This window comes from Zootermopsis nevadensis, unplaced genomic scaffold, assembly GCF_977971745.1.
Source record: "Zootermopsis nevadensis isolate Lab colony 2312 unplaced genomic scaffold, Znev_1.0 Znev_ptg000019l, whole genome shotgun sequence".
NCBI lineage: Eukaryota > Metazoa > Arthropoda > Insecta > Blattodea > Termopsidae > Zootermopsis > Zootermopsis nevadensis.
The window spans coordinates 8,706,349-8,732,068 of record NW_028259151.1 but is presented as its reverse complement, the minus strand read 5'-3'; the positions used below and the strand labels follow the sequence as shown (position 1 = coordinate 8,732,068).

General features: G+C 39.9%; 1 protein-coding gene across 1 annotated transcript in view; it reads right to left on the bottom strand.

Moving 5' to 3' along the window:
* Positions 1 to 25,400, bottom strand: part of LOC110841141 (cell adhesion molecule 3) — a 286,340-nt gene extending 260,940 nt beyond the window's left edge. The window contains exon 1 of the mRNA XM_087351642.1: positions 24,493 to 25,400. Coding sequence (XP_087207768.1) covers positions 24,493 to 24,574 — 82 coding nt within the window. The 5' untranslated portion in view covers positions 24,575 to 25,400. The remainder of the gene's footprint in view (positions 1 to 24,492) is intronic.
* Between the last annotated feature and the right edge of the window lie 320 nt (positions 25,401 to 25,720).

Sequence of the window (25,720 nt, the reverse complement as noted above, 5' to 3'; positions counted from 1 at the left end):
GAAAACCTAAACACATAGACGCAGAAGACAGGATATTATTAAAATGAATAGTAAAATAATATGGGGTGAAAAATGAGGACTGGATTTTGCTTGGAATTATTTCCAATTTCAGAACTACGCCCCTTAATTATATTTTATTACAAATTATTCAGGAGATTCACAAACTTCAAAATCTCATTTCTATCAGCTGACAGCTTCAGAAACGTTCTGTTTAACTTAGAAACGACCGTTTTGTAGGAAACTGAGTATTCCTTAACCCAGCGTCTGATTTATTATTGATGGGCACTCCTAAAATTGACTAATTTTAAAGTTAAGGTATATTTAAATATTAAAAGCTTTTGAACGTTTAATTTTTCTTATATGTGAATGAGACTTGCATTCAAACGATAAGAAAATATAGTCTACAAAAGAATTCTGTCGACAACTCGTCTGCTTTCCAAAACACCAAGGACCAGATTGCAGAACCATAAATTTGTCATCTGGACTGTAACACGAAACGAAGTCAAACTTAAAGCATTTGAAAACGAAGACATCAGCAAAATATTTGTAGCTATGAATAAATGGTACGTATCCGAACCCACACGAGTAAGAATTTCGTGATTTATGAGAGTCAGCTGGTTTTGTTGAAATAGTGAAATCTATTAAGTTTCAACGGGATGGGTGGGACATTCGGCTACGAAGGAAGGTACAAGGAACGCACAATTTTGATGAAGAAACACAGAATGATACGAAGGGTGGAGGATAACATTAATGTAGATGTTACGAAGACAATCTCTGAGAATGGGACGTGGATCGAACCAGCTCAGGATCATGGCCAAAGACCGTGTTCAACCCTTGAATTCTGTTACACCAGTGTTCATCAGGGTAGCGAGTATAATTTTCATGTCCTTCGTATTACCGTTAAAGAATATTGTATGTTGAACGATGTACGCCATTCAGGCCATATAATCGAAGGTTAACGCAGATGTTTTCTAAAAAGACGTATTTTTGCCGCGATGGACAGAATATTTCATGACGTTCATAATAATGTACTTGCAGTACAAAAGGCAGAGATTACAAAAGATACGACCTGAATTGTGAGTGCAAGAGAGAGACACAGAGGTCACGGACACTTTATTTCAGCATTGAAAGCATTTGTATCTGTTTCATCTCACATTTAAGAGTCCGTCCCTATTATCGAGATACGGGATTGAATTCTTACTCTATTCCGTTTACAGGAATTAAAACTCTTACGTATTTCTGTCAGACGTCTTTGAAATCTTCTGCCTCCCTCTTCGAAATATAAGAATTGCTTATGGGTTCTGTTTTCAGATATTCTTTCCAAATACTCTCGACATTCACTGTGATTACTGAGAACTGCTTGAAAGGAAATACGTGGGGTGCCGAAATTCAGTATTCTGCGGCACTGACAAAGGAAGCATTACTTTTTCATTAAATAAATTAAGATTTAACTCTATTTGTAATTATTAAATTAAATTAAATAATCAAAGATGGACTGGTGTTGATAGGGACAGACTGTAATATAACGGGTACAGAGAAGTGGTTCTCTAACAGCTTCTAAGAGCCAATATCGAGGACGTATAAAATTCTACAGATTTTTAAATGTTCCGATGCTTTCAATTATTAACCCGAAGCCCTATGATGAATCATAAAAGATCAATACACACATCGTTGTAAAGTATAACATGACCTAATGGGTTTGATAATAACAATAAACTGAATCATTGTACGAACTTCAAAGAACATAAAGTAGTTACATTTAGAATGTTTTCAGCACGTCGAGGTTGGCACATTACGTTAATTTCACGATAAGTTTGGCCATGTGATGACGTGTTGCCAATTAAGTATAAAATATAATTAGAGCCAATGGACAAAACCCGTTGTGTAAACTTTTCTGTCTGACGACAGGTCCATATGAACAGGATCCTTCCATCCTTTTCTCGGACGGGGACCTGTTCATATACGTTCTTGGCAGATGATCCAGAAGTGGTTTGCCATTGCCTTCTTCTGTGTGTGAATGGAGTAATTGTTGGGATGCCACGGAGGAAAACTCCGTGTTGCCTAGACCACGGCCTTGCCCAACATAAGTTATAAATTCGGGCACCGTCGGGAATCGAACCCGAGACCCCAGGATTACAAGGCCAGCGTTCTAACCGCTAGACCACCGTGGCATGTGTAAACTGTATAACAAATAAAACAGAATAAACAATTGTACTTTTCCCCAAATATTAACTTATTAGAATCATCAGAACAAGGAGGTGATGTTGACGAGGCATGCAGTGATCACTGCGAACATGAGAAATGCATACAAAATACTGTTCGGGAAACCTGAAAGGAGAAGACCACTCGAAAGAACTAGGCACAGATGAAATATTAAAACGTGTCTTAGGGAAACAGGGTTGAAAAATGCGTTTATGATTCATCTGACTGAGGACAGCGACCGGTCGCTGGCTCTTCAAAACACGGTTAATGAATCTTCGAGCTCCACAGAAGACCTGCAAATTTCTTGATCACCTGGTCGAAGTATTAGCTACTCAAGAGGAATGCGGGTAGCAATTCCGCTCTCTAAAACCATTTCTTCTTTATTGTTATTCGTTCTTTCCACGTTCTGCTCTGATATTTATTACGCATTTTGATTGCGATAGTCACTGCATTAAACGTTCATTTAAAATACGTAAAATAATTGTTTTTATTACCTCGATCAGTTTCGTCGCTACATGACGAGCTCAATGATCGGAGTTCGTTTCCCGACATGAGTACGGAGTTCTATGTCCGCCACTAGGTCCTTCCTGGCTGTGTGGTCCATTCAGTCTCCTGGGCATACAGAGACATCTACTGGGAATTTCCTTCACTCCCCCATTCACCTTCATGGCGTAGGACAAATTTGCGTTACTTCATACTTTTATGTGGTAAATTGAAAAGAAAAATCACCAATTTTTGAAGAGATTAAATCTTTATTTAACATCCCATTCTTTGAGTTTCGAGCTACTTTGCTATTACCTGGTGGCATTGTTGTCAAAATGTTGCTCTCAACTGTTTGAAACATTTTATTGAAACAATTTCCACTTTACTTCAGAGTAAGTTTGATTTTCGTAAGACTTTAGGGTCTCAATGTCCATGAACTGCATGATAAAGTTTCGTGACACTGCGTCAACTGTGGAAGCCTGACCCAGGGGAACTAGAAACTTTATATTATAGGTTAATATTAATTACAACTTACTAACTGTATTTATAAACAATTCTATTATAACTGAACGCCGATAAGATTTGCGGTGTCTATGGGGAATTCGAGGACGACTTCACTTCCTGTGGAAACGACAGGACTTAGTTCCTTCTGTGGCGTGCACAAGCGAACTTAAGAGAAGTGCATCTCTAAATTCTAAAATTTTCTCGAGATCTAATCATGCAGTGTGAATTTTTCTCGAATATTGCACACAGCTTATGTGACAACGAAACGTCGTGACCCAGACGCCCGCGTTCTTTCCCAGTAACACGTTACATCCTCGCTGCAGCGCAGGTCATAATATTGGAATTCCAAAAAAAAAATTGTCAGCGTGCTCCAGGTCTGTAATCTCTTCAGGTCTGATTCTAGGATGTACCCGAATACACGCGTACTGCGTTTATTACGTCTCTGCACTGAGAGACAAACGCAAACGTGAGGCGAAAGAGAGGACAAGAAGAGATCTTCCTCCGAGTTACTGAAGTAGCATCTCCCAGAGGCACACTTGCTCGTCCCCCGCTGATGGCAATTCACGTCCTATAACCTCACTGCAGAGGATGAACAGGAGGACGTGAGGGGAGTTAGTATCAAAGCCGAAAGCCTTAAATTTAAAAGGTATTTACTAAAAGGGAGAGAAAACTGCAGGCAAATGCAATCTCCTAACCCGATTCACAGTGTCCCCACGGGAGCTGCATACTCCATTCTTGCAAGAAGAAGTTAAGAGTTTTCCTGCTCGTATAAACTGAGTTGTGTATCAACATGCATGTCCCCGGGAGGAAGATTTTTTTTGGAGATTTATAAATACATTTGATCGTGAATTGCTATCTAAATTTGATCTGGTGAACGTACATAGATGCAGATTTTCTTGTTGTCTTCTGGGTTGAAACACCATGTAGTAGTCTTTCACAACCCATAAAAACCACGATTCAATTTTTTTCACCGCCTCGAAAACCTTTAAGCTCGAACAAAAATGTAATCACCGCTGCACAAACGATATATTTTTTTTTTATTTAAGTACTTTGTTTCTTTGAAATAAAAAGTTAATGTGATCAAGGCGATAACACATGTACGGCGAAACGGATTAAGCATGCAAGTCTTCGTAATCTCCTTAGCTAATGTAGGCCGAAGACCTCTAATAGGGATGCCATAAAACTTTAAACATTCTAATCTTTCCACTTGGGGGTCCGGAGTGGCCGCGCGGTCTGAGGTTTGGTCGCTGGAACAGTGGGTTCGAATCCCACTCAAGCCATGGATGTTTGTCCGCGTTGTGCTGTCCTGTGTACAGGTAGAGGCCTTGCGACGGGCCGATCCCTCGTCCAAGGAGTCCTACCGAATGTCTATAATCAAAGCCAACGAAAAGTTGGGACCCGCAGTGCTCAGGCACTTGAAGAACGGGTCGTTCCCAGTATCCGAGTAATCTTTCCACTTACATTATCATTAAAATGTGTTTCAATTTACGCGACTAGATCCATATTATTTATTTTGACTTCTGTGACCTGTATAAATAGTTAGTTGTAATAGGAAGTGATGTAAAATATGTAACATAATATATTCAGGCTGCCATCAATGGAGAAAGAAAGTTGACAAAACTGATCTCTCACCAGTAATAAGACGGAAGTTGATCCACTGCTGTGAAGAATTTTTAAGATTCATGGCTTGGTCCTCGAGGTAGACAGTTTCGTTTTTATTTCAACATCTGCGCCAGATGGCGTTATAACACGTAACTTCGGACTTCCGTGCCCTTCATTTTCCCAGGTCAGAGAACTAATATCATGAGAGTAAAAACTACAAGTCATTCATGCACGTAACTTCAAATTACGTGACTGGAATTCGCTTTGGGATTCGACTCACGGACACTTCTGAATAAAACTTAAGCATTTTATTTACTTATTTAGTAATTTACATGTATCTCTTCTTCTGTGTCCAGAATGGCTCTGGGGCCCACCCAGCCTCCTCTCCAATGGGTACCGGGGTCCTTTCCCGGGGGTAAAGCCGGCCGGGGCGTGATGCTGACCACTCACCCCCATCTAGTGCCGAGGTTGTGAATGAGTAGGAACAACAGAATCTCTCTCCCTCAGCGCCTACATGGCGTTTAGCGGGATAGCTTTTATTTACATGTATCCTATTTTTAATATATGGGCATTGTAAACTTCACTTCAGTTAAATTGCATTCAAAGCGGTAAAGATCTTACGAAGACAGATATTTCTTCCGTGAATGATGAATTGAGAGTAACGTAAGAGTAAGCTGACACGACATATTCTGATTTAATATCGTAATATTCCATTGTCCCCTGTTTGAACCAGATCATCACTAGTGCCCCCCTCGCCAAGTAAAGTGAACTGAATTGTACATCCCAATGTAATAAAATTTTTCACGGTTAGTCCCACGTGGAAGTGGATTAAACTGCCGAATGCATTGCCTATTTCGTATCATGTTATTGGCTTTACAAGCAAAAGGCATACAAATTGCATGTTAAAGCTGAAGTGAGCACAACGTGACTCCATATGTAACTTATTGCACAGATTCAGTTGTTCTGTCCCCGACAGTATTATATTGAATTTCCAGTTGAATTCCTCTGCCACGGTTTCGAATTACGAGTGATTTATAAAGCTGAATGCATCGTGAAAACAAATATTTACCTTATTTTGTTTCTAGTTTATTTTAAGATTCTGTACCAGCTGAAGAAGTTACGTAGCGTCAAAACTGTGCTCATAAAAACAACCACGTGAGTATTTAAACATATGAGCATCTAATCGTACCTATTTAGATAACAAAATACTATTAATTTCCTTAATTTATCTGACAACACTTATTTATTTTAATTCGTCTGATCACAATATTTAAAATTCCTTATAATTAAGATAATAAAATATCATTCATGTTCCATATCGATTGATCGATTTACATTTCGGAACATTTACACAACATGTTTCGGTTTTTATAAAACCATCATCAGGTGTAAAATATATCTAAGAACTTAAAACTCAATTATGATTTCTGTAGTTTTTTGGTGATGTTTCATTACGTTTGTTTTTCCATTTTTGAGCGAAGGTGTTGTTTTTCTTAAATGTTATTAGATGTACATATCGGCCAAAGATGTAGGAGTGAGTGTCCCGATATGTCCAGAAGTACTAGTGTCTTCGAATAGGTGTGGGTCGCCCAAAAATGGAAAAACAAACGTAATGAAACATCACCAAAAAAACTACAGAAATCATAATTGAGTTTTAAGTTCTTAGATATATTTTACACCTGATGATGGTTTTATAAAAACCGAAACATGTTGTGTAAATGTTCCGAAATGTAAATCGATCAATCGATATGGAACATCAATGATATTTTATTATCTTAATTATAAGAAATTTTAAATATTGTGATAAGACGGATTAAAATAAATAATTGTTATAATATTCACAATATGACGCAATTACACTATCTTATCTGACAACACTATTTTCTTTACGGTAAGTTACAACAGGCCTGTGTTCGGCTCAATCTTCACACAAAATGTCTAATTCCCTACTTTACACATTTTCATCGTTATTTTGTTTTCAGTGCACAGAATTTGAAAAGTAGAGTACTGATACACTTATTTGACAAAACACCATCAGCTCCGGCGTGTAGAACCCCAATATTAAATCCCCCGTAAACTGACTCTATATTAAATTACTGGTGAGTACATCGAAAGCTGGTTCAGAATTTCAATGTCGTAGGGAAATAGTTTTCCTCCTTTACTCCGGTGCTCCGCAGTCCATTGTAGTCCCATCATAATCTCAAACACAACGTCAGATCCTGGCGCATACGTCGGCTCACTCCTGATAAGACGAGAAAATACCCAGACGTAAATTGAAACATGATAACAAAGACGTCTGTGTACCTACTTAATGCTGCTCACCAGCCTTCGTGGAATGGGCCCTTTGTCCAGTTTATATTCAGAATTAATTCCAAAATAAAATATCCCACGGACAGTTAATAGAATCCCTTTGAGGCGGCACCGAACAACGATACAGACAAATCAGCGGACAAGCATTTACGAATTCAAATCAGGGAGCGAGGGAAACTGTCCAAGGCGCTGTGATTTATTATTTAGTTTTCCGTACGATCAACGAATATTTACAGAGCTCCAGGGCCGTTTTACTTAAGGGCACAAAAAGATCTATACATACATTCAATGAACCAAATAAAGACCTTTAAATAAACTAAACCATTACAAACGTCAGCATTGACTCTTTCTGAATGACCACCGTTAGCTTCGTGACACAGTTGACGGCGACGACCAATTGATAACAGAGTTAATATTCTATATTATAAGTAAAGTAAAGTTTGTCCCACTATACGCCATGTAGGCGCTTGGGGGGAGTGGAGGTATAGCTCCTCTCTTCCTTGACCTCGGCACTAGTTGGGGGTGAGTGGTCAGCACCACGCCCCGGCCGGCTTTACCCCCAGGAAAGGACCCCGGTACCCATTGTAGAGGAGGCTGGGTGGGCCCCAGAGCCAGAGGAAAAATCCTCTGCCCCCGTCGGGGATCGAACCCCGGTCGTCCAACCCGTAGCTAGTCACTGACTGAGCTATCCCGGCTCATATTCTATACTATAACGTGAGTAAATATTTTTCGGACACCCTGTATGTCTGAAGTTCGAACCTGAAAATGAATTAACCTTTAGACCAATCAGGTCCTCATGGAACTTGAATTAACAAACAGAATTACGATGTACCTCCTGAAGCGCTCTCATTAGAGTGTGAATAGATACTTGAGTTTATAGCAAGATTCGCTTCATTTACTGGAAATAAAATCGACGCAGGCTTACCAATACTGAAAACAATGAACTCGTACGACAAATTGCATAGGCCTGAATTCGGAAAGAAACATCTGAAATCAAAAATATTAAACAGGAAACACGCAAAAATCTTTCTTTTCGTTTTCTTACTCCGCCGCTGGTCTGGTCTGTCGGTAGGTGACCACAACGGATTGAGTGAGGACTCAGAATCTTCTGACAGAGCTTCATAACACATAAAGCGACCACCAGGCCTCACCACGACGGTAAATAATAGACAACATGCATGACGTCACATCGTATTTTCATCCTACCTTCTTTTTTTAGGGGGTAGTTGAAAGATCTGCCAGGAACGCAAAGTTCAGTTCTACAGGTCAGAATAACGAAAGAGTTTATCCCAATATGGAACAGTAAAGACCTCTCATCCGAGTTATGAACTTTTGCTATGGAGCGTCATAATTTTGTTACTTCAACGAGGAGCGAGACGACGGGGAGGTGAGATTGTGTTCAACTTTAACGGGACGGGTGAAAACTCGTGCAACTGCCTGTTAGTCGGTTAATGCACAGCATACAGGGATAGGGCTACATTTCCATGTCATGTGTACACGGTAGTCAAAAGTAGTTTCACATTTCTGAACGGTTGTAATATTACGATAAGGGACAAATCAAGATCGTAACACAGGTAAAAATATCAAGTTTTAGTGGACGTAGTTGGCTGAAACAATTTCAACATGGCTTCCACCAGATACTCGGCAGACAACCCATAAATAATCAGTCTCTCTTCCCTCTGTAGCAACTTCCTTCGTAATCCTCTGCTTTATTTCTTGAAGACGAGGTGGTAACGGTGGATAGTAAACATGACGGGAATAGATTTCCCTTCAGGTTCTAAAATCTTTTTTGTATGGTAAGGGCATAGGGTATTCACCCAGAACTCCAAGATGGAATTAAAAGCAAATATTGCGATTGAATGACTTGCACTTCAACTCAGAATTTGGGAGGTTCCGATTTTAAATCTCGACCCGGACACTGTCTATACTGGTTGACGTCTTTCGTAATTTTCCTTCGGCCCTACAAGGTAAATCCTCGAACAGGACCTTAAGTTATGCTACGGCAGTTTCCTTCCTGTCCCCCACGATTCATTATTCACCAATCAGTCAATTTACGTACAGTGCTCAATGATATTTAAGGTCTATATAACCTATAAAGTATGAAGATTTCTGTCTTCTGGGTTGTTGCGTTGTGTAGTCTGGTCGATGTTTACCAACGTTTCAGAGGTCATACTGCCTCCGTCATCAGAGTATGAAGATTTCTGTCTTCTGGGTGGTTGCGCTGTGTGGTCTGGTTGATGTTAACCAACGTTTCAGAGGTCATACTGCCTCCGTCATCAGAGTATGAAGATTTCTGTCTTCTGGGTGGTTGCGCTGTGTGGTCTGGTTGATGTTAACCAACGTTTCAGAGGTCATACTGCCTCCGTCATCAGAGTATGAAGATTTCTGTCTTCTGGGTGGTTGCGCTGTGTGGTCTGGTTGATGTTAACCAACGTTTCAGAGGTCATACTGCCTCCGTCATCAGAGTATGAAGATTTCTGTCTTCTGGGTGGTTGCGCTGTGTGGTCTGGTTGATGTTAACCAACGTTTCAGAGGTCATACTGCCTCCGTCATCAGGGCGATGAATCATCGCCCTGATGACTACACAGCGCAACAACCCAGAAGACGGAAATCTTCATACTCCCGCTGTGAGAACCTCAAGTCTTACACTATAAAGTATTGTTAGCAAAGTTAGATAAATTACAAAAAAGAATAAACTACTATTAAATTATTATAAATCATCACGCAAAGGTCAGGATTTAAAGAAGATTTTCGGGAATGGCGTAATCTATGTTTATTCGGGAGAAGGGAACGAAATCAAATTATTTTCTTATAATTTCTATAGGCCGTATTTTGCTAGGATTCCTTAGTGAAATGAAACAATTGCCAGGAACCATTCATAGAAACTGTTCCCAATAAGTGTCTGTGTATCCACGTGTGCCTAGTGGACATGTGGACTGCGAAACCGGAGCCCAGGATCATGTCCAGGAAGACCCACAGGGCACAGGTGAATATGGGGCCGTTAATACGAGAGATCTGGGCATTGACATTAACAGAATTACTGCATTAATGCACGTCATATATCGCTGAGAGAGCTTCTCGTCGTGGTGTACAGGCTGTAGGCCTCACGACGTCACGGTGGGTTAATGACGTCATTTCTGCCTACCGTAAGGGTTCAAGCAAAGACGTCTTAATGTTAATGTACTCCTTTCTTAGGCTCGTTAGCAATAATTTTAATTAAATCCTGTATTTGGGGATTTTACTGCAATCTAGCGATATATTCCACTGTTCATTGAAATTTGACTACAAAAACGGGTACTTACATGAAGACTTATGCTTCATGTTAATTCCTGATTCATTACTAAAAGTTTCTCTCGGCTTTACTGACAAGCATAAGCCGACTTGTAGATATTCGGTTAGAAATTTTTAGTCAGCCTTACGTTACATAATTACAGGTTGTAACGAAAGTATTTATACGCATTTGAATGAAGTAAAAACGTTTTAATAAATTAAACCATTACACACGTCAGCATTAGGAATTCGTGAATTATTGTAGGTGTTGAAAATGACCACCGTCAGCTTCGTGGCACAGTTGACAGAAGTGAGAAACTGACCGACACTTGGTCAACCAATTTTCTGCTGTGTTTATATCTTTTTCGGACACCGAGAATATTTTATTTCAGTTTGAAAAATATTTTAAAATTAGACGTTTAGGTTTTGAGACTCAATAGTTACTGCTTAATTTCTTTTCCATTAAGTGTTACATCTTACATCAATGTTTTCTGGGGTAGAGCATAACATTGCACCCTTATTAGGTGAAGTGGCTGAGATGTGTTTCAATCCCCAGGTCTAAGAAGTTAAATTACTTGACAGAGCATTTCTCGTGCATTGGTTACAATTCCAAAACTTCATAGTGAGTGGTACTATTTCTTCGATTTTACCACATACGAGGTGCGATCGGAAAGTTTCAAGACTGTGTCAATAGAGGACGAACCGGATGTAGTACGAGCTTCTGCCGCTAGGGGGTGCGGCCTACATTCATAGTGAATCAGTGTGCCAGCCGGAATCATCGAATTAGCATTTGTTTCTTAGTTACGGGCGTTTTGGTAGTGCATTACACCGACCCTCCTGCGATTTCGGAATGGCGTGTGCATCAAATCGATCGTAAAGGTTCAATTTTATTATCGTATTGCTACTAACAATTCATTTTCTAGCCTATTACGTGTATTGTAAAACGAATTAATGCGTGTTACGTTGTTAATTTAAGAGAAAGTTTATCGGAAATGATGAATAACCCTTGTCTGGAAAACTAGAAATCTGCTGACATGAGGGTGAGTCTTGTACAGACATTGCAGGGGACAGAACAGACGTCAGAAATGTTAATCTCTTTCTTTCGAATTCAGGATGAAATGCGGTGGTGACTGAACGTTCGCGGGTAAGAGGTGAGTGGTCGAAACCAGCTCATGGTGAATGAGAGCGATGTACATAAAAAGGGGTGGTTTCTTTCATTTTATGAGTTCTTCCTTTATTAACTACGCCTTCTTGTAACGCAGATTACGACAGAGCGTTGAGGTGTAAGATAATTATTACTATTCTGGCATTTTTCTACAGGGAACTGAAGAAAAACCATTAAGGTCCTCAGGTAATAGTGTCGAGATTTTAGCCCGGGACCTCCCATATACGAAGCAGGAAGTTAGGTAAGCTCAAAAGCTATAATCGATGACAGTAGATGTCAATTGACTTCCCGAGAAAAATAACAATTTTGCTTAACATGTGGCGATTTGGTCACTGATACAGAACTGAGGAATAAATGCTAGTTTCTTAAAGAACTCTTTTTGACTAATTTTGTTAGAAGTCGTCAGGTTTTCCAACAAATTGTCGTCAGGATACCACAACACCGTAACCTCTTCTCCCTTGGTCCCCTTCACCATATAATCCACGCGTCTTCCCAGCGGCTACGATGAGCCGAAATTCTGCGCACTCGAGGTAGTAATTAGTACCGCAACTGTAAACCGCATAATCCCTGTGTTAGCCCAGGGGTCTAGCCTCATTCGGGGCTGCTAAAACATTGATGATAGGCATGAACGAAAACAGGGGTTGATTTCACGAAACTGACAATTCTCTGCTTTGTGTTAAATGAAGAAAACATTAATATTAACAGACATTTAAACATCTAGATCCCAGGAATGTCGAAGGGAAATGATTAATCATAGGATTATGCTTGTCTCAGAAAGGAACTTAAATCATCTTGCATATTATTCGGTTTCTGTAATAAATGCACACGAATATATACAGAGTGTCCAACTTAAAACTCAACAGTAACTACAATAATATTTAAAGTATTTCTGACATCAATATGTGAGGCAAACGGATTGTTTTTTGTTTTGTTTTATTAGTTTTAATCTGTTATTAGGAACGAAGCTGTTGTTTTGTATGGGTGCGAAACATGGTCTCTCACTCAGAGGGAGGAACACAGATTGCAGGTGTTTGAGAATCGGGTGTTGAGGAGGATATTTGGGCCTAAGAGGGAAGACGATGGGGCGTGGAGAAAACTGCATAATGACGAGCTTAAAAATCTGTACTCCTCCCCCAGTATTGTGAGGGTGATTAAGTCGAGAAGAGTGAGATGGGCGGGACATGTAGAGCGCATGGATGGGACAAGAGGTGTGCACCGGGTTCTGGTTGGGAAGCCTGAGGGAAAGAGACCGCTGGGGAGACCTAGACGTAGATGGGAGGATAATGTCAGGCGGGATCTATGGGAGATAGGAGTTGAAGGAGACTGGATTTTGTTGGCCCAGGACAGGGTCCGGTGGAGGGCTTTGGTTAATTCGGTGATGAACCTTCGGGTTCTGTAAGCCATCTGGTTGGTTGGGTCCACTATTTGGGAAGCCTGAGGGGAAGAGACCGCTGGGTAGACCTAGACGTAGATGGGAGGATAATCTCAGGCGGGATCTATGGGAGATAGGAGTTGAAGGAGACTGGATTTTGTTGGCCCAGGACAGGGTCCGGTGGAGGGCTTTGGTTAATTCGGTGATGAACCTTCGGGTTCCCTAAGCCATCTGGTTGGTTGGGTCCACTATTTGGGAATCCTGAGGGGAAGAGACCTCTGGGGAGACCTAGACGTAGATGGGAGGATAATCTCAGGCGGGATCTATGGGAGATAGGAGTTGAAGGAAACTGGATTTTGTTGGCCCAGGACAGGGTCCGGTGGAGGGCTTTGGTTAATTCGGTGATGAACCTTCGGGTTCGGTAAGCCAGTTAGTTAGTTAGTTAGTTATTAGGAACGAAGAGGACAATTTTAGATCAGATACTGAAATCGTCCAACACCTCTTCGAAGCGAAACATTTTTCCAAATTATGCAGGCAATCCGTACCTCGTTGTCAGGATACTCGTTGCTAATTGCTTCACGAACTAATGTTCTGAAAATGAACACACGTTCTGATAGTTAATACACGACGTTCGCAACTGCTTAGCTTTTGGGCAACTGGCTTTAGCAGAGAGCTAGTAACTAATCTGAACTTCACTTGGGCGTTTGGGAGACAGAGTGTTACACGGGTTTTGACCTGATACTGATTCTATTATTGTACCCTAGTACGTGGATGTTGCTCGGTTGCTATTTACATGGTACACCCTGCAGAAGCGTTCTCTAAATAATTTCCTTTCGTGTCTTCGGTGGAACATGGGATATGAGGAATTATGGGTACACTGGAACACGTTAGACGAAGCTGGAACCACAATTTCAATTCCTGGCCTATTGTTCCACGTAAGAAATACGCACGACAGAAAAAAATGATCTTGAATTAACTATGAAAAAGTTAAAGGCCTCTATTCAGCAAACCCTTGTGCTGATACTGTCGTGACCTTGACAAAACCTTGACTTGTCTCTGACATCAAAACTGACATGGGTATGGTCATTTACAGATCTACATATCTGCAGAAATGATAACGTTTTAGGAAAAACGCGTTTTTAAGACGATGTTATTCATTCAGGTGGCCATGAAATTTCCCGCCTTTTTATGAAATCTGAATGTCTTCGAAACAGCTCGCCACTGGACATACATTGACCCAGTTTATTAAAACTCTCCACTTCCTCACACATTATTTATTTGATGTTCTAAAGTCGTATTTACAGCAGGATTCCTAACCCAGTGGTATTCAACCTTTTTTGTTCGCGTACCCCCAGATATAATTTCTCTTCAACTTTGTACACCCAAAGTTGTTGGTGTATAATTCAAGTTATACGTAGTATATAATCTACATCTAAAATTAATTAAATAAATTACATTACTGATTATTCAGTGTTTATCATAAAATAATATATATTTTTTTTAAATTTCACGTACCCCCTAAGATGTCTTCGCGTACCCCCAGATATAATTTCTCTTCAACTTTGTACCCCCAAAGTTGTTGGTGTATAATTCAAGTTATACATAGTATATAATCTACATCTAAAATAAATTAAATAAATTACATTACTGATTATTCAGTGTTTATCATAAAATAATATATATATTTTTTTAAATTTCACGTACCCCCTAAGATGTCTTCGCGTACCCCCGGGAGTACGCGTATCCCAGGTTGAATACCACTGCCCTAACCGACCTCTTCCTTTCTTATTCTCTCTCCTTCGCGTGCTACATGTCTCGTCCATCTGATCTTTCATGATTTTATCGCTTTAGTTATGAATGCTGAAGAGTATAAAGTTCAAATCTTCTGTTTTTGCAATTCCTTCCGCCCTGAAGTTACTTCCTCCTTCTTAGTTCCAAATATCCTTCTCCGTACCCCGTTCCCTAACAATCTCTATGTAGAACGTTCCACGCTTAGGGCGGGAGAGAATTTTTCACACCCTCATCCATAAAACACGAGGCAAAATTTTAATGTTTAGGTTTTTAGGAGACTAGGAACGGTGGTAGTCTTATCAAAAGTAATATTTCTACTACACCAAAACAATCATTCGCCGACAGTGACCTGGTTCCGGTAAGTCTGTCTAAAATACGGCAGGCAGTCCGGGTAACGCACTGCATGACAAACAGAGAAACACAGTTTATCAAGAACATAAACTACGCTTCATATTATATATTTCGTTCAAGATAAAAATAGCTGAGCTCTGAGAAACATATTGCTGTTTTATTCTACTAGAATATCGTAAAAGAATAAAGGAATACAGCTCGCCTAGCCTTTATGCGGTTTGGTTGAAATAGATTCGGCAGAGAGGAAAAATATAATATCATTCCAGGACTGTGGATCCCGAAACTGGGAGCTCCACGTCCACTTTATCAATGATTGTGATTGTGCGGGAACGGGAAATTGGTGTTCACGCAGCCAGCAAACTCGTTTCAGCAGAAGACAACGTCACGCCCAGAAATCACTTCCATTTGTAGTCCCCGTTCTTTTATCATCAACTTCCCTTATTCTACGTTCCTGTGAGTGTTTATCTCTGACGTACTTTCTATTATCGGCTGTGTGTAGTTGCCACCCCATCAAACTTTACTTTCAATTTCGTTTTAACATTCATAAGCTAAAATTTACAGCTGGACTGCATTTCAGTTTAACGAAATGTGGCTTGAGCACGCGTATACTTTGCGTTATCCTAATTTAAAACAATTCAAAAGGCGTGTTCTTTGGCCCTATAGTCGCCTTGAGGCAGAACTCGAAACAACAACAACATGATGTTCATTAAGTACTAACTAACTAACTAGATGGCTTACCGAACCCGAAGGTTCATCACTGAATTAACCAAAGCCCTCCACCGGACCCTGTCCTGGGCCAACAAAATCCAGTTTCCTTCAACTCCTATCTCCCATAGATCCCGCCTGAGATTATCCTCCCATCTACGTCTAGGTCTCCCCAGCGGTGTCTACCCTTCAGGCATCCAGACTAATACCCGGTGCACACCTCTTGTCCCATCCATGCGAGCTACATGTCCCGCCCATCTCACTCTTCTCGACTTAATCACCCTCACAATACTGGGGGAGCAGTACAGATTTTTAAGCTCGTCATTGTACAGTACTTATTCATTAAATATAACTCGTCTTAGAACTAGAGATTGGATGTTCAGGCAGATGCCAATTTACTTCCTGAGGAGATTTTTTTGAAATTTCAAAATACGTGTATGTTTCACTCACAGGAAAGGAAGTTAGTTCTCTCTTATCGTGCCTATTTCATCATTTTCTTTCCCATAAACGTTTATTTTTTTATGTTGTATTTCGCTCTGTATTAAACAATTTAAAACACAAGTTCACAGTCCGTTTACACAACTTTTTTAATTATAGTACCAATGTCTATTAAGATACACTAGGTATAAGGCGAGAAGAACGGAAAATTACAAATTCCTGCATAAATCCAATGTCGGAAGATTCCAAAATTCACATACGCGCTTATCAAATATGCGGATGTCATGAGGAATCTTCCTTGGTTAAGAAACTAACGCACAAGTCTGAATCAGAAAATGTTGAAGATTCTTGTAAAAAAAAAATTACTTATGGGGGATAGATGTTTGTTTTCCTTGTAACACCAATCGATTAATCATCAGTATCAACACCACTGATTCATTTTCAGTGAAGCTTACTTTAAGCCAGTAGTGTTTCGACACAAAAACCTGTTACTACCGCATACTTTCATCGAATAAATACATGTTCTCATGTGAGTATGTGCGCATTTTACTCGCCTACAACATGAAGTTTAGCGTCTGAACACCTGACGCCTATTTACAATGTAACTCCACGAAGCAGGGTCGGGTCCTTCCTGAGAAGATAACATTTCTACTTCTGATCAAAAAATTCCACATTATCAGTTACTTCACTATGAAGGAAACATGAACTGTGGTCCAGAGCTCTAATATCATCCCAGAATCCGACTATTCTGAATTACCATTTTCGTGTTTTTTCTCAGTTCCTCTAGGTAAATGTTGGGATAGTACTTTATAATAGGCGAATATGACTTCCTTTCGCATCCGTTCCAATTCATCGTGAATAGGCCTAGTCACCTGACTACCTGCAATTGAAATAGGTCGTTACGTAAGCCGAAGATCATCTGGACTAAAACTGAAAATTGTATTGCTCTTGAAAAAACTGTTCTCAGGGTCACAATCCTCCCTTATTCTCTCCCCGTCTCTCGCCTTTTCATTTGTTTCTGCCTCTCACTTTCAGGGATGTTATTTCAATTAGCTAATTACACCAAAGGTTCAAATTGCCAATTACGTATTTTCATTCCAGTTACGCCAACTATTCGACTAATAGTTTTGTGTTACATATTCAAATCTTCGTACTTAATACAACAGAAGTTTAGAGCGTCTGTAGGAATCTTGTTACTCTCTCGACAATTTACAATTTAATGTTTTAAAAGTGGGACACAGCCCTCCTGACAGCATCGGTTGTTTGTTGCTGGGCATTACAGCTCCCAGAGCTGTTACTTCAGTGACCAGGTTCTTAATTTTCTGTATCAAACAAAAATGTATGTAAAAATTGAAGCAGACAACCATCATTGTACGTGTTTTCTGAAATTAACGCAATAACTTGCGGGAAAATGTTTTAATTTAATTTTTGTTGCCCTTGTTCTAAGTACATTTCCTTCTAACTGGATGAAATGAAAAAATGTCAACTTTCATATAACACTGAATGACTCAAATATGTAAACGAATTTGTAAGGAATTTTAACAGCTACATATGATTACTTCGATTATCGGACAGGCTTATCAGTGCTGGTAAAATTGTATTTATTTATTTTTGTTGGCACAAAGCTGATCCAGTTGCAAGAAACAGGGCTCCAGATTCTGTTATGAATAAATAAAGCCACAAGCCCGGCCTTCGTTGGACATAAAATTAATATTACGTGCATTTCTCCTTACAACGAGGTGGCAAACTGTATTACATTATCACTGCAGTAAAAGTAAATAAATTTATATATTCGTATCTCGTCACAAATACGAAGAATGTTAATAAATCAGCACACCTTCCGCTAGGAAAATCCTACTCCATTGCAGGACAAATAGTGGAGTCCATGCGAGTGAAGACAGCTTAGAACTTGCAGCGTAGCAAAGTTAGCAACGCCATTCTCTGGCCTTCAAGCATGCAATTTGGTGACGGCTACTGATTGTAATAGACCTTCTGCCAATCAGAATTTATTTTTTTATATATATTCACATCTCAAATTACTGGTCAGAGCAAACGCGTACAGATAATTACGACTATAGTTACAACACCGTCACATCCACTGCCAAATTCACAAAATTCCTGCTTGTTTTTTTATATTTTCTGTAATAAAAGTTCGCTTGTCATTTTGAAAACAAAATAGAATCAATTTTAATATGTGATATTTCAATTTCAAATTAATTCCATTAAAATTATACCTACACGTTGTTTCAATTATGAGTAATTGATTTTTGTATCTCCGCATGTACACCCTGTAACAACAGCAAAATTAACTTGTCCTGACGCCACGTCAAATATTCTGCAAAATGCATATAGAGAAATTACACGCGAACTCCATGACCCGGAGCAAAACAAATTATTATTTTTCTCGCGTTCGCTGGAGGACAGGGGATTTTCAATTCATCCAGAAACGCCGTTCTAGATAGTCAACCCTACTGACATTCGTAAGCTGAGTAAAAACTGCACTCATTTAGTCTCCCAACGACGAGACACTGCCAATAAAGCCATGATACTCCTCCATTTGTAATTTTAATTTTAATTACTAGCTGTAACGTGATCTGGCCCGATCGCAGACAGACCGCGCCATAGAAATGCCTTTTCTAGTCGATAAATAACAAATGTTGGAGATTACTGCAAGAATATCTGAAAACATGAAAGCAGATGTAAGCACTTGGAAACTGTGTATGATAGAAAGAGTGCAGGTATGATTTGTAGCATCGGTTTATTTCGATTTTTGGGTAACACGTTCGGAGCTAGTAACTGACCTATTCTCTGTCAGTTTAATATAAAATATTTGACGCAATTACGAGGCGAGTCCCAAAAGTAAGTTTCCCACTCGTCCCACAGCTAGCAAACCTTATATTGAGCGAAGCGACTGTGCGTACGTGATAGAACAATGACGTAGCATGGCTCATGCACTAACGGTACTTCCCGCGTTCTCACAGTAGCATCGTTGCAGCTGTTGAAGATGGAGGTTCTTATTCCAGCTCCCGCCGACTGTGAAGTGCGGTCAGTAATAACGCTAGGCCGCACACGGCTCGACGGACAGCAAGTCTCCTGCAGGAGTTCAGCTGGGAGGTGTTTAATCATCCACCCTACAGCCCGGACCTCGCTCCCAGTGATTTCCATCTTTTCCTACACCTCAAGAAATTCCTGTCCGGTCAGCGTCAGCGTTTTGAGAATGACAGACAGGCGGAGATGGTTGTCACACAGTGGTTCCAATCCCAGGCGGCAGACTTCTACGACACAGGTATTCAAAAGTTGGTCCCACGGTGTGACAAATGTCTCAATTCCGGTGGCGAATATGTTGAAAAATAGCTGGACACTTGCTGTATCTGTTGCAATAAATATTTCCATGAAATTGTGTTTTGTTTCTGTAAACGGCCCCAGGGAAACTTACTTTGAGGACGCGCCTCGTACATGGATGATTGGTCCTCCCAAGTATTTAGACAAATTCAGTCCAAATCTTTACGAATTTTGTGACATGGTTATTTCAGGAAGGGCCAGGGCAGTGAAGCCTAGAATTTAAATGTAGCCTATACCAACAACCGCCATTAGATAATCTAAGTCAGATCTACCGATTTCCAAAATTCTTGTGACCCACTGCCTTTAGCGTACAACCCAGAAGTTCAGCTCAGTTTTTCAATTACAAGGAACGAATCGAAACAATCTGACGTCATCACAAGCAAGATTTGCTCTGCTACACAGATTCTTTATTCTGTATGTGACGTTAAAAATCAACTAGCATCCGAACGACAGTGTTTATGGCCAGTCCAAAAAGTATTCTTCTCCATAGATGTCAGATTCCGCAAGAATTTTGGATGTTACCTTAATAACTACGACTTCTCAATCCACGCTGCATGAACTCTGCAGGTGACAGATTCATAAATATCAGAAAATATAAATTATGCATCAGCTGCAATACTGTGGAGCATCGAATAAGGTGAGATGTAGAAATTATCATAAGTACAGAGCAGGTCACGTGATTGAAGGCGTCGTCAGGAATTCTGAAGTTTCTCACTGTCATCGTCAGTGGAAAACTGAGAAAAGTCACAAAAACCCTTATCGTAAGAGATTTTCCAGCAGATACTCGAAATTTGCGTCTAATGAATTCAGAGAGAAGAATCTTTGGTAGTTGATGGGTACAGATGTTACAATTCTGGTTTGCCTTATATCGAAAAAATATAGACGTACGTAAGAGGTGACGTTGGTCTATCGAGATTTGAGGATGAACGCTGTAGACCTGAACACAAGGAAGGTCTATTGAAAGATACTATTACGGCAGATAGCCTAGATGGTTCCGCATACGATACTTCAAGAAAGAATCAAACTTATTACCGCTAATCTACGCTAATCATTGCCCTTTATGGGCGATGAGTGCGAAATAACGTGGCCTGCACTCTGATTTATTTGTGCTTAGTCGTAGATTTTTGAGGGCGCTGTATAAACGGTACATACGAGAGTCTGATAAGAAGAGAGATGTGGGGTGGCTTATCCCAACATTCCGACAAACTATTCCACCAATCACTCGGAGATACCGCGGTAATCCTGCCTTCGTTGAAATCGAATTCCTGGCATAGACAGGACAGACATTTTATGACTCATACAACTGATACGAGCTATAAGAAGCTCGCAATATCAGCTCTCTACGTTTTATGTAACTCACCGACCGACTGCTTACTTCCTAATCCTTACCGACAGTTCCCAAGGATAACCACGTCTATAGTACGCGACTGTAATATTGAGACTTGCAAGGAATGTAGCAAGTCCGAAGCGTTAAAGTCTCCTTCACCTCACTTCCTCAGCCCGCAAGTCTCAAGATTACAGTCTTACACTGTAGCAAAAGCAGAATAAACAATAGTTATTGGTGTTTGTAAAAATATCGATTAACATCTTAGTTATTTCAACGCTTTGCGTGGAAAGTTTAACAAAGCCACGTAATGAAAGCTTTTCCTCCGGGAAGCTTTTGCCTGGACGGACTGAGAAATTCGTTACCCCATTCAACGTACAAACGGGGCATGTTACCACTTTGTTGCTTCGCTCAATTACGGTTATTTATTATTTAGTGTTCTGTCTGACGACAGGTCCATATGAACAGGATCCTTTCATCCTTTTCTCGGACTGGGACCTGTTCATATACGTTCTTGGCAGATGATCCAGAAGTGGTTTGCCATTGCCTTCTTCTGTGTGTGAATGGAGTAATTGTTGGGATGCCACGGAGGAAAACTCCATGTTGCCTAGACCACGGCCTTGCCCAACACAAGTTATAAATTCGGGCACCGCCGGGAATCGAACCCGAGACCCCCAGGATTACAAGGCCAGCGTTCTAACCGCTAGACCACCTCATCTTATTATTATTTAGTGTTCTGTCTGACGACAGGTCCATATGAACAGGATCCTTCCATCCTTTTCTCGGACTGTGACCTGTTCATATACGTTCTTGGCAGATGATCCAGAAGTGGTTTGCCATTGCCTTCTTCTGTGTGTGAATGGAGTAATTGTTGGGATGCCACGGAAGAAAACTCCGTGTTGCCTAGACCACGGCCTTGCCCAACACAAGTTATAAATTCGGGCACCGCCGGGAATCTAACACGAGACCCCCAAGATTACATGGCCAGCGTTCTAACCGCTAGACCACCGGTAGGAACTTATTCTTTGAAGCAGATAAATGAGTATAAATACAGAAATATTTTATTAATTTGTTCACGTAAGTATTGTACGTTTCAACGACTTGTCTGGACACATTTCCACGGAAATAGCTGATTAATTAATTATACGTTTTCTATTATGAGGATTTAAGGTCTAATATATTTCAAGCGTCAATTATTTCACCTTTCGCGTAAGCAATCACATTCTGTATTAAGCCAATATCTCAGTACGAGTCGCATAACAGAAGCAGTTGATACGTCGTAGTTAAGTAACTACGATGTCGTAAGTAAAGGTTTTCACCGCGTATCTCGTTAGGTTAGTAGAGCTGATGGCAATTTCTCAAAATTCTTATCCTTAAATCCAGGCCTATTCCTTTTAATACGTCAGAATTTATACGTTTTCAAGAAATCACAGCTTCTAACCGCTTAGTCCCTTTCCGCCAGTCGGTAAATGACCCAGAACCTTTCATTGGGCTCTTCAACTACTTCGCAATTCTTGGATTAATTCTCAAGGAATTTCTGATTCCCGCATTCCACTCAGTACCAACTTCAACAAGTTTTCTCTTTTGAACCCGCCACGTAGTTTAATTAATCTCACGATTTTCTCATAGATCATTGATTTCTAATTAAGTGCTCAGATCGGAGACACTACAATGTGCAAAGGACATCGACGCTTACAGTTTGATTTAAATTGTATCCGCCAGTCGAGTTACTCTAATTCAGAAATCCGTTTCTTCTGATAATTCCCTATAATTCCAAAAAATCAATTGCTGTTGTACTATGAACATGAACTATATTTCCTATCAATATTTTTGTTCCTAGAAGTGCAATTTGTTTACTTAAACGCGTAGGCTCATATTTAACTGAGAGTCGATGTGTGGAGTATTCAAAACAATTTCTGATTCCGATGTTCCATTTTAGCTTTGTTTCAACGTCAAGATTATCCTTATTTAAGGGGACCAAAAATAAATGTCTTCCTACATACGACGGGGTTGGCACAAAACATTAAACTAGAAGACCACAAGAATAGACGAACATTTATATTAATTCCGGAAATAAATCGTCACTTCTCTTGCACAAGGTTTCGCAGATTCATCTTCCCTTTAAACTGACAAAAGCCTGACTTCAAAACGTGTCGTCATAAATCCCACTGTGTTCTGTTCTTCGGATAAATGTTTAAAAATTTTCATTAAAAAAAAAATATGACGTCACTTAAGTAGGAAAACTAAAATTAACTTCACATTATTTTATTCTATAAAGTAAATTGACGTCGAATCCGAGGGAACTGGAAAGAATGTGTTTTATAATAGAGAAATATAATAAATTGTTTAAGTCGTATTGTTGGTAGACTTTTTTTTACCAAGATGGCTGCCACCAGAAATTAATAAAATGAGAACACTTTCACGTGTGGTAAAACTTCACGTTCTCACGGAGGTGAATCCGAAGATGGCGTTGAGTCAGACGCGGAATTATTAAGATCAAAGACACTGTTCTCGAAAAATAAATATTGACTCTTACAAATTCCCAAACAAATATGGGAAGGAGCGAATATAATACGTACTGAGAAGTATAAATACAGATTATGTTGATAAGCAAATGTTAACTTCCGCTTTGCTGATACACATTGAATGTATCGGCAAAATATAACCAATGGCCATGTACAATTTCGTTTAAAATTATAAATTATCAAAGTTAAATGCGTGTGACCCGTTACATTATATTTATAGAATGATTAAATTTATCCTTTCGTAAGTTTCAAATTATGTCGTATGACAGAGAAGAATTCTTTGGTCCGGAAACATCCATAGTACGTGCTGAGAAAATCCCGACTGGAAATATCTTCGTCAGTATGGCACTTGACTTCGTCAGTGGTGTTCTAGTACTAAGCGGAGACGTCACGTTGGTACACGACTCGAAAACTTGAGTTACGATAATGTAGTAATAATTACTCGTAATATTTTACAGTAATTCAGTTTCTAAAGTCATATTAATGTTGAGCGACTATAGTTATGTTAGAATCCATTTCTTCGCTTAGTTATTAACCGCATTACATCCGCTGCGAAAAATAATCCCTGCCCTTGACTACGTGTGTTCGTGGGACAGCTGCTGTCCAACGGCCCTGAGAAAATTCCCAGCGAGGGAGAATGTTTACTTACTATCAGGTGGACTAGAGGGCTCCTATTGGTGGGAATTGTGACACGCCACAGAGTTGTACTTCATCCAGGGTGGACATGTCTACGTAGAAGCAACATCTTTACTGTTCAATCAATTTGCAACACGTATAAAATATAAAGAGTTTTAAATCAAAATAGCGACGTTTCCAGACCAATGCAAATCTACATGAACATATCGCATTCAACTTAAACCATGAAGGTGGAGAGATTATGTCCCTCCAAAATACTTTATATAGCGGTTATCCTACTAGAATTAAACCTTTTGACAATGTTTGAACGTACGCATTAAAAGTAATTATGTCTAAGGAACAATAAGAAATATAGTCCAGGATTCATCTCGACTGTACAATACCAGACATTATTCAAAACAAATTACAACTGCCAGAAAAGAACACTCCAAGAGTTTTACTTGGAGGGGACATGGAAATTATGCTCACTTACCGATTGTTGAAACGTGCAGAAAAATAGCAACACAGAAGGCAACGCGGGGAGTGGATCCAGGAATTCTGGTGTGTAAATTCATTGTTGGAAACTGTTTGTCTTCCAATTGTTGACTTAAGAGACGAGAAAATATAATTCACATAACATAGTGTTTAGTCGTTTCACGTGTTCAAAGTGGTTACGACACAAATCTCCCCCCTTATTTCTGGGTGTCAAATGGGGAAACGGGCTTGAAATTGTCACATTAGATCACCAGGAACTGTTTTAATGTACATTTCACTTCATTTATTTACTATGGAATGTAAATTAGCTTTAAGATTCGCTATTACTGTTGTTTTTTTGAAAATGTAGATCACAACTCTTGTCTTAATTTTTATGTTTACACTTGTAAAAGGATTGTATTGTTGATTTTATTCACTACAGAAACACTCCAAACACGTTCACTCATACATACACTGAAAATGGAGTTACGTAATAAAATACAAACACTGATGAAATCAAAAGTCCACACTCATTAATTTCACTGACTTTCGATAAAACGATATGAGGTAAACAACAGGAAGACATTTATTAAATATCCGGATAAATGTACGTTTATCATTAAAATGAACATAACCTCGCGCAACAAAGAGGCAAAAAGTTATTGAACTCGTACAAGGTAATTCAGTAATAGCGGGCACCGATTGGGTTTGAGCAGATACGACAATGTACCAGAGCCCACACAGACTTGAATTGATTTGTGCTTCTGGATTTGGGTTGCACTCTAGCACGTGGCTACCGACGCCAACAGATGGCGGGAACTCAGAAGACGGTGCACCCGAACCGCTTAGCTTGAAAACGCGCCCGTGACTGCCTCGCTCGTTCGCGAGTGGCAGGCCTGGCTGGCTGCTGGCTCACCCCCGGGGAGATTTCTGTCACTACTGGCGCTGCAAAAGGAAGGCGCATTTTCGGTGTCGCGGGGGGGGGGGGGGGGGGGGGGAGCTTCAAGAGACGAAAAGGACAGTTGCACTGACGCGCAGGCGCGGGAATATAGTAAATGTTGCTTGTTCTGACGAAATTTATTGAAGTTTTCACTTGTCAAACGCAGTTATTATTTGCTATTATTTAAATATTTAATTCTATGAAAGGGAATCTTTCCCGAGATGCCAACAGTCCCACAGATATCCCCTGAATTCATTCTCCCGTTCACATCTTGGTCTTTCAAGTTGTTCTTTTCTTCAGATTTTTC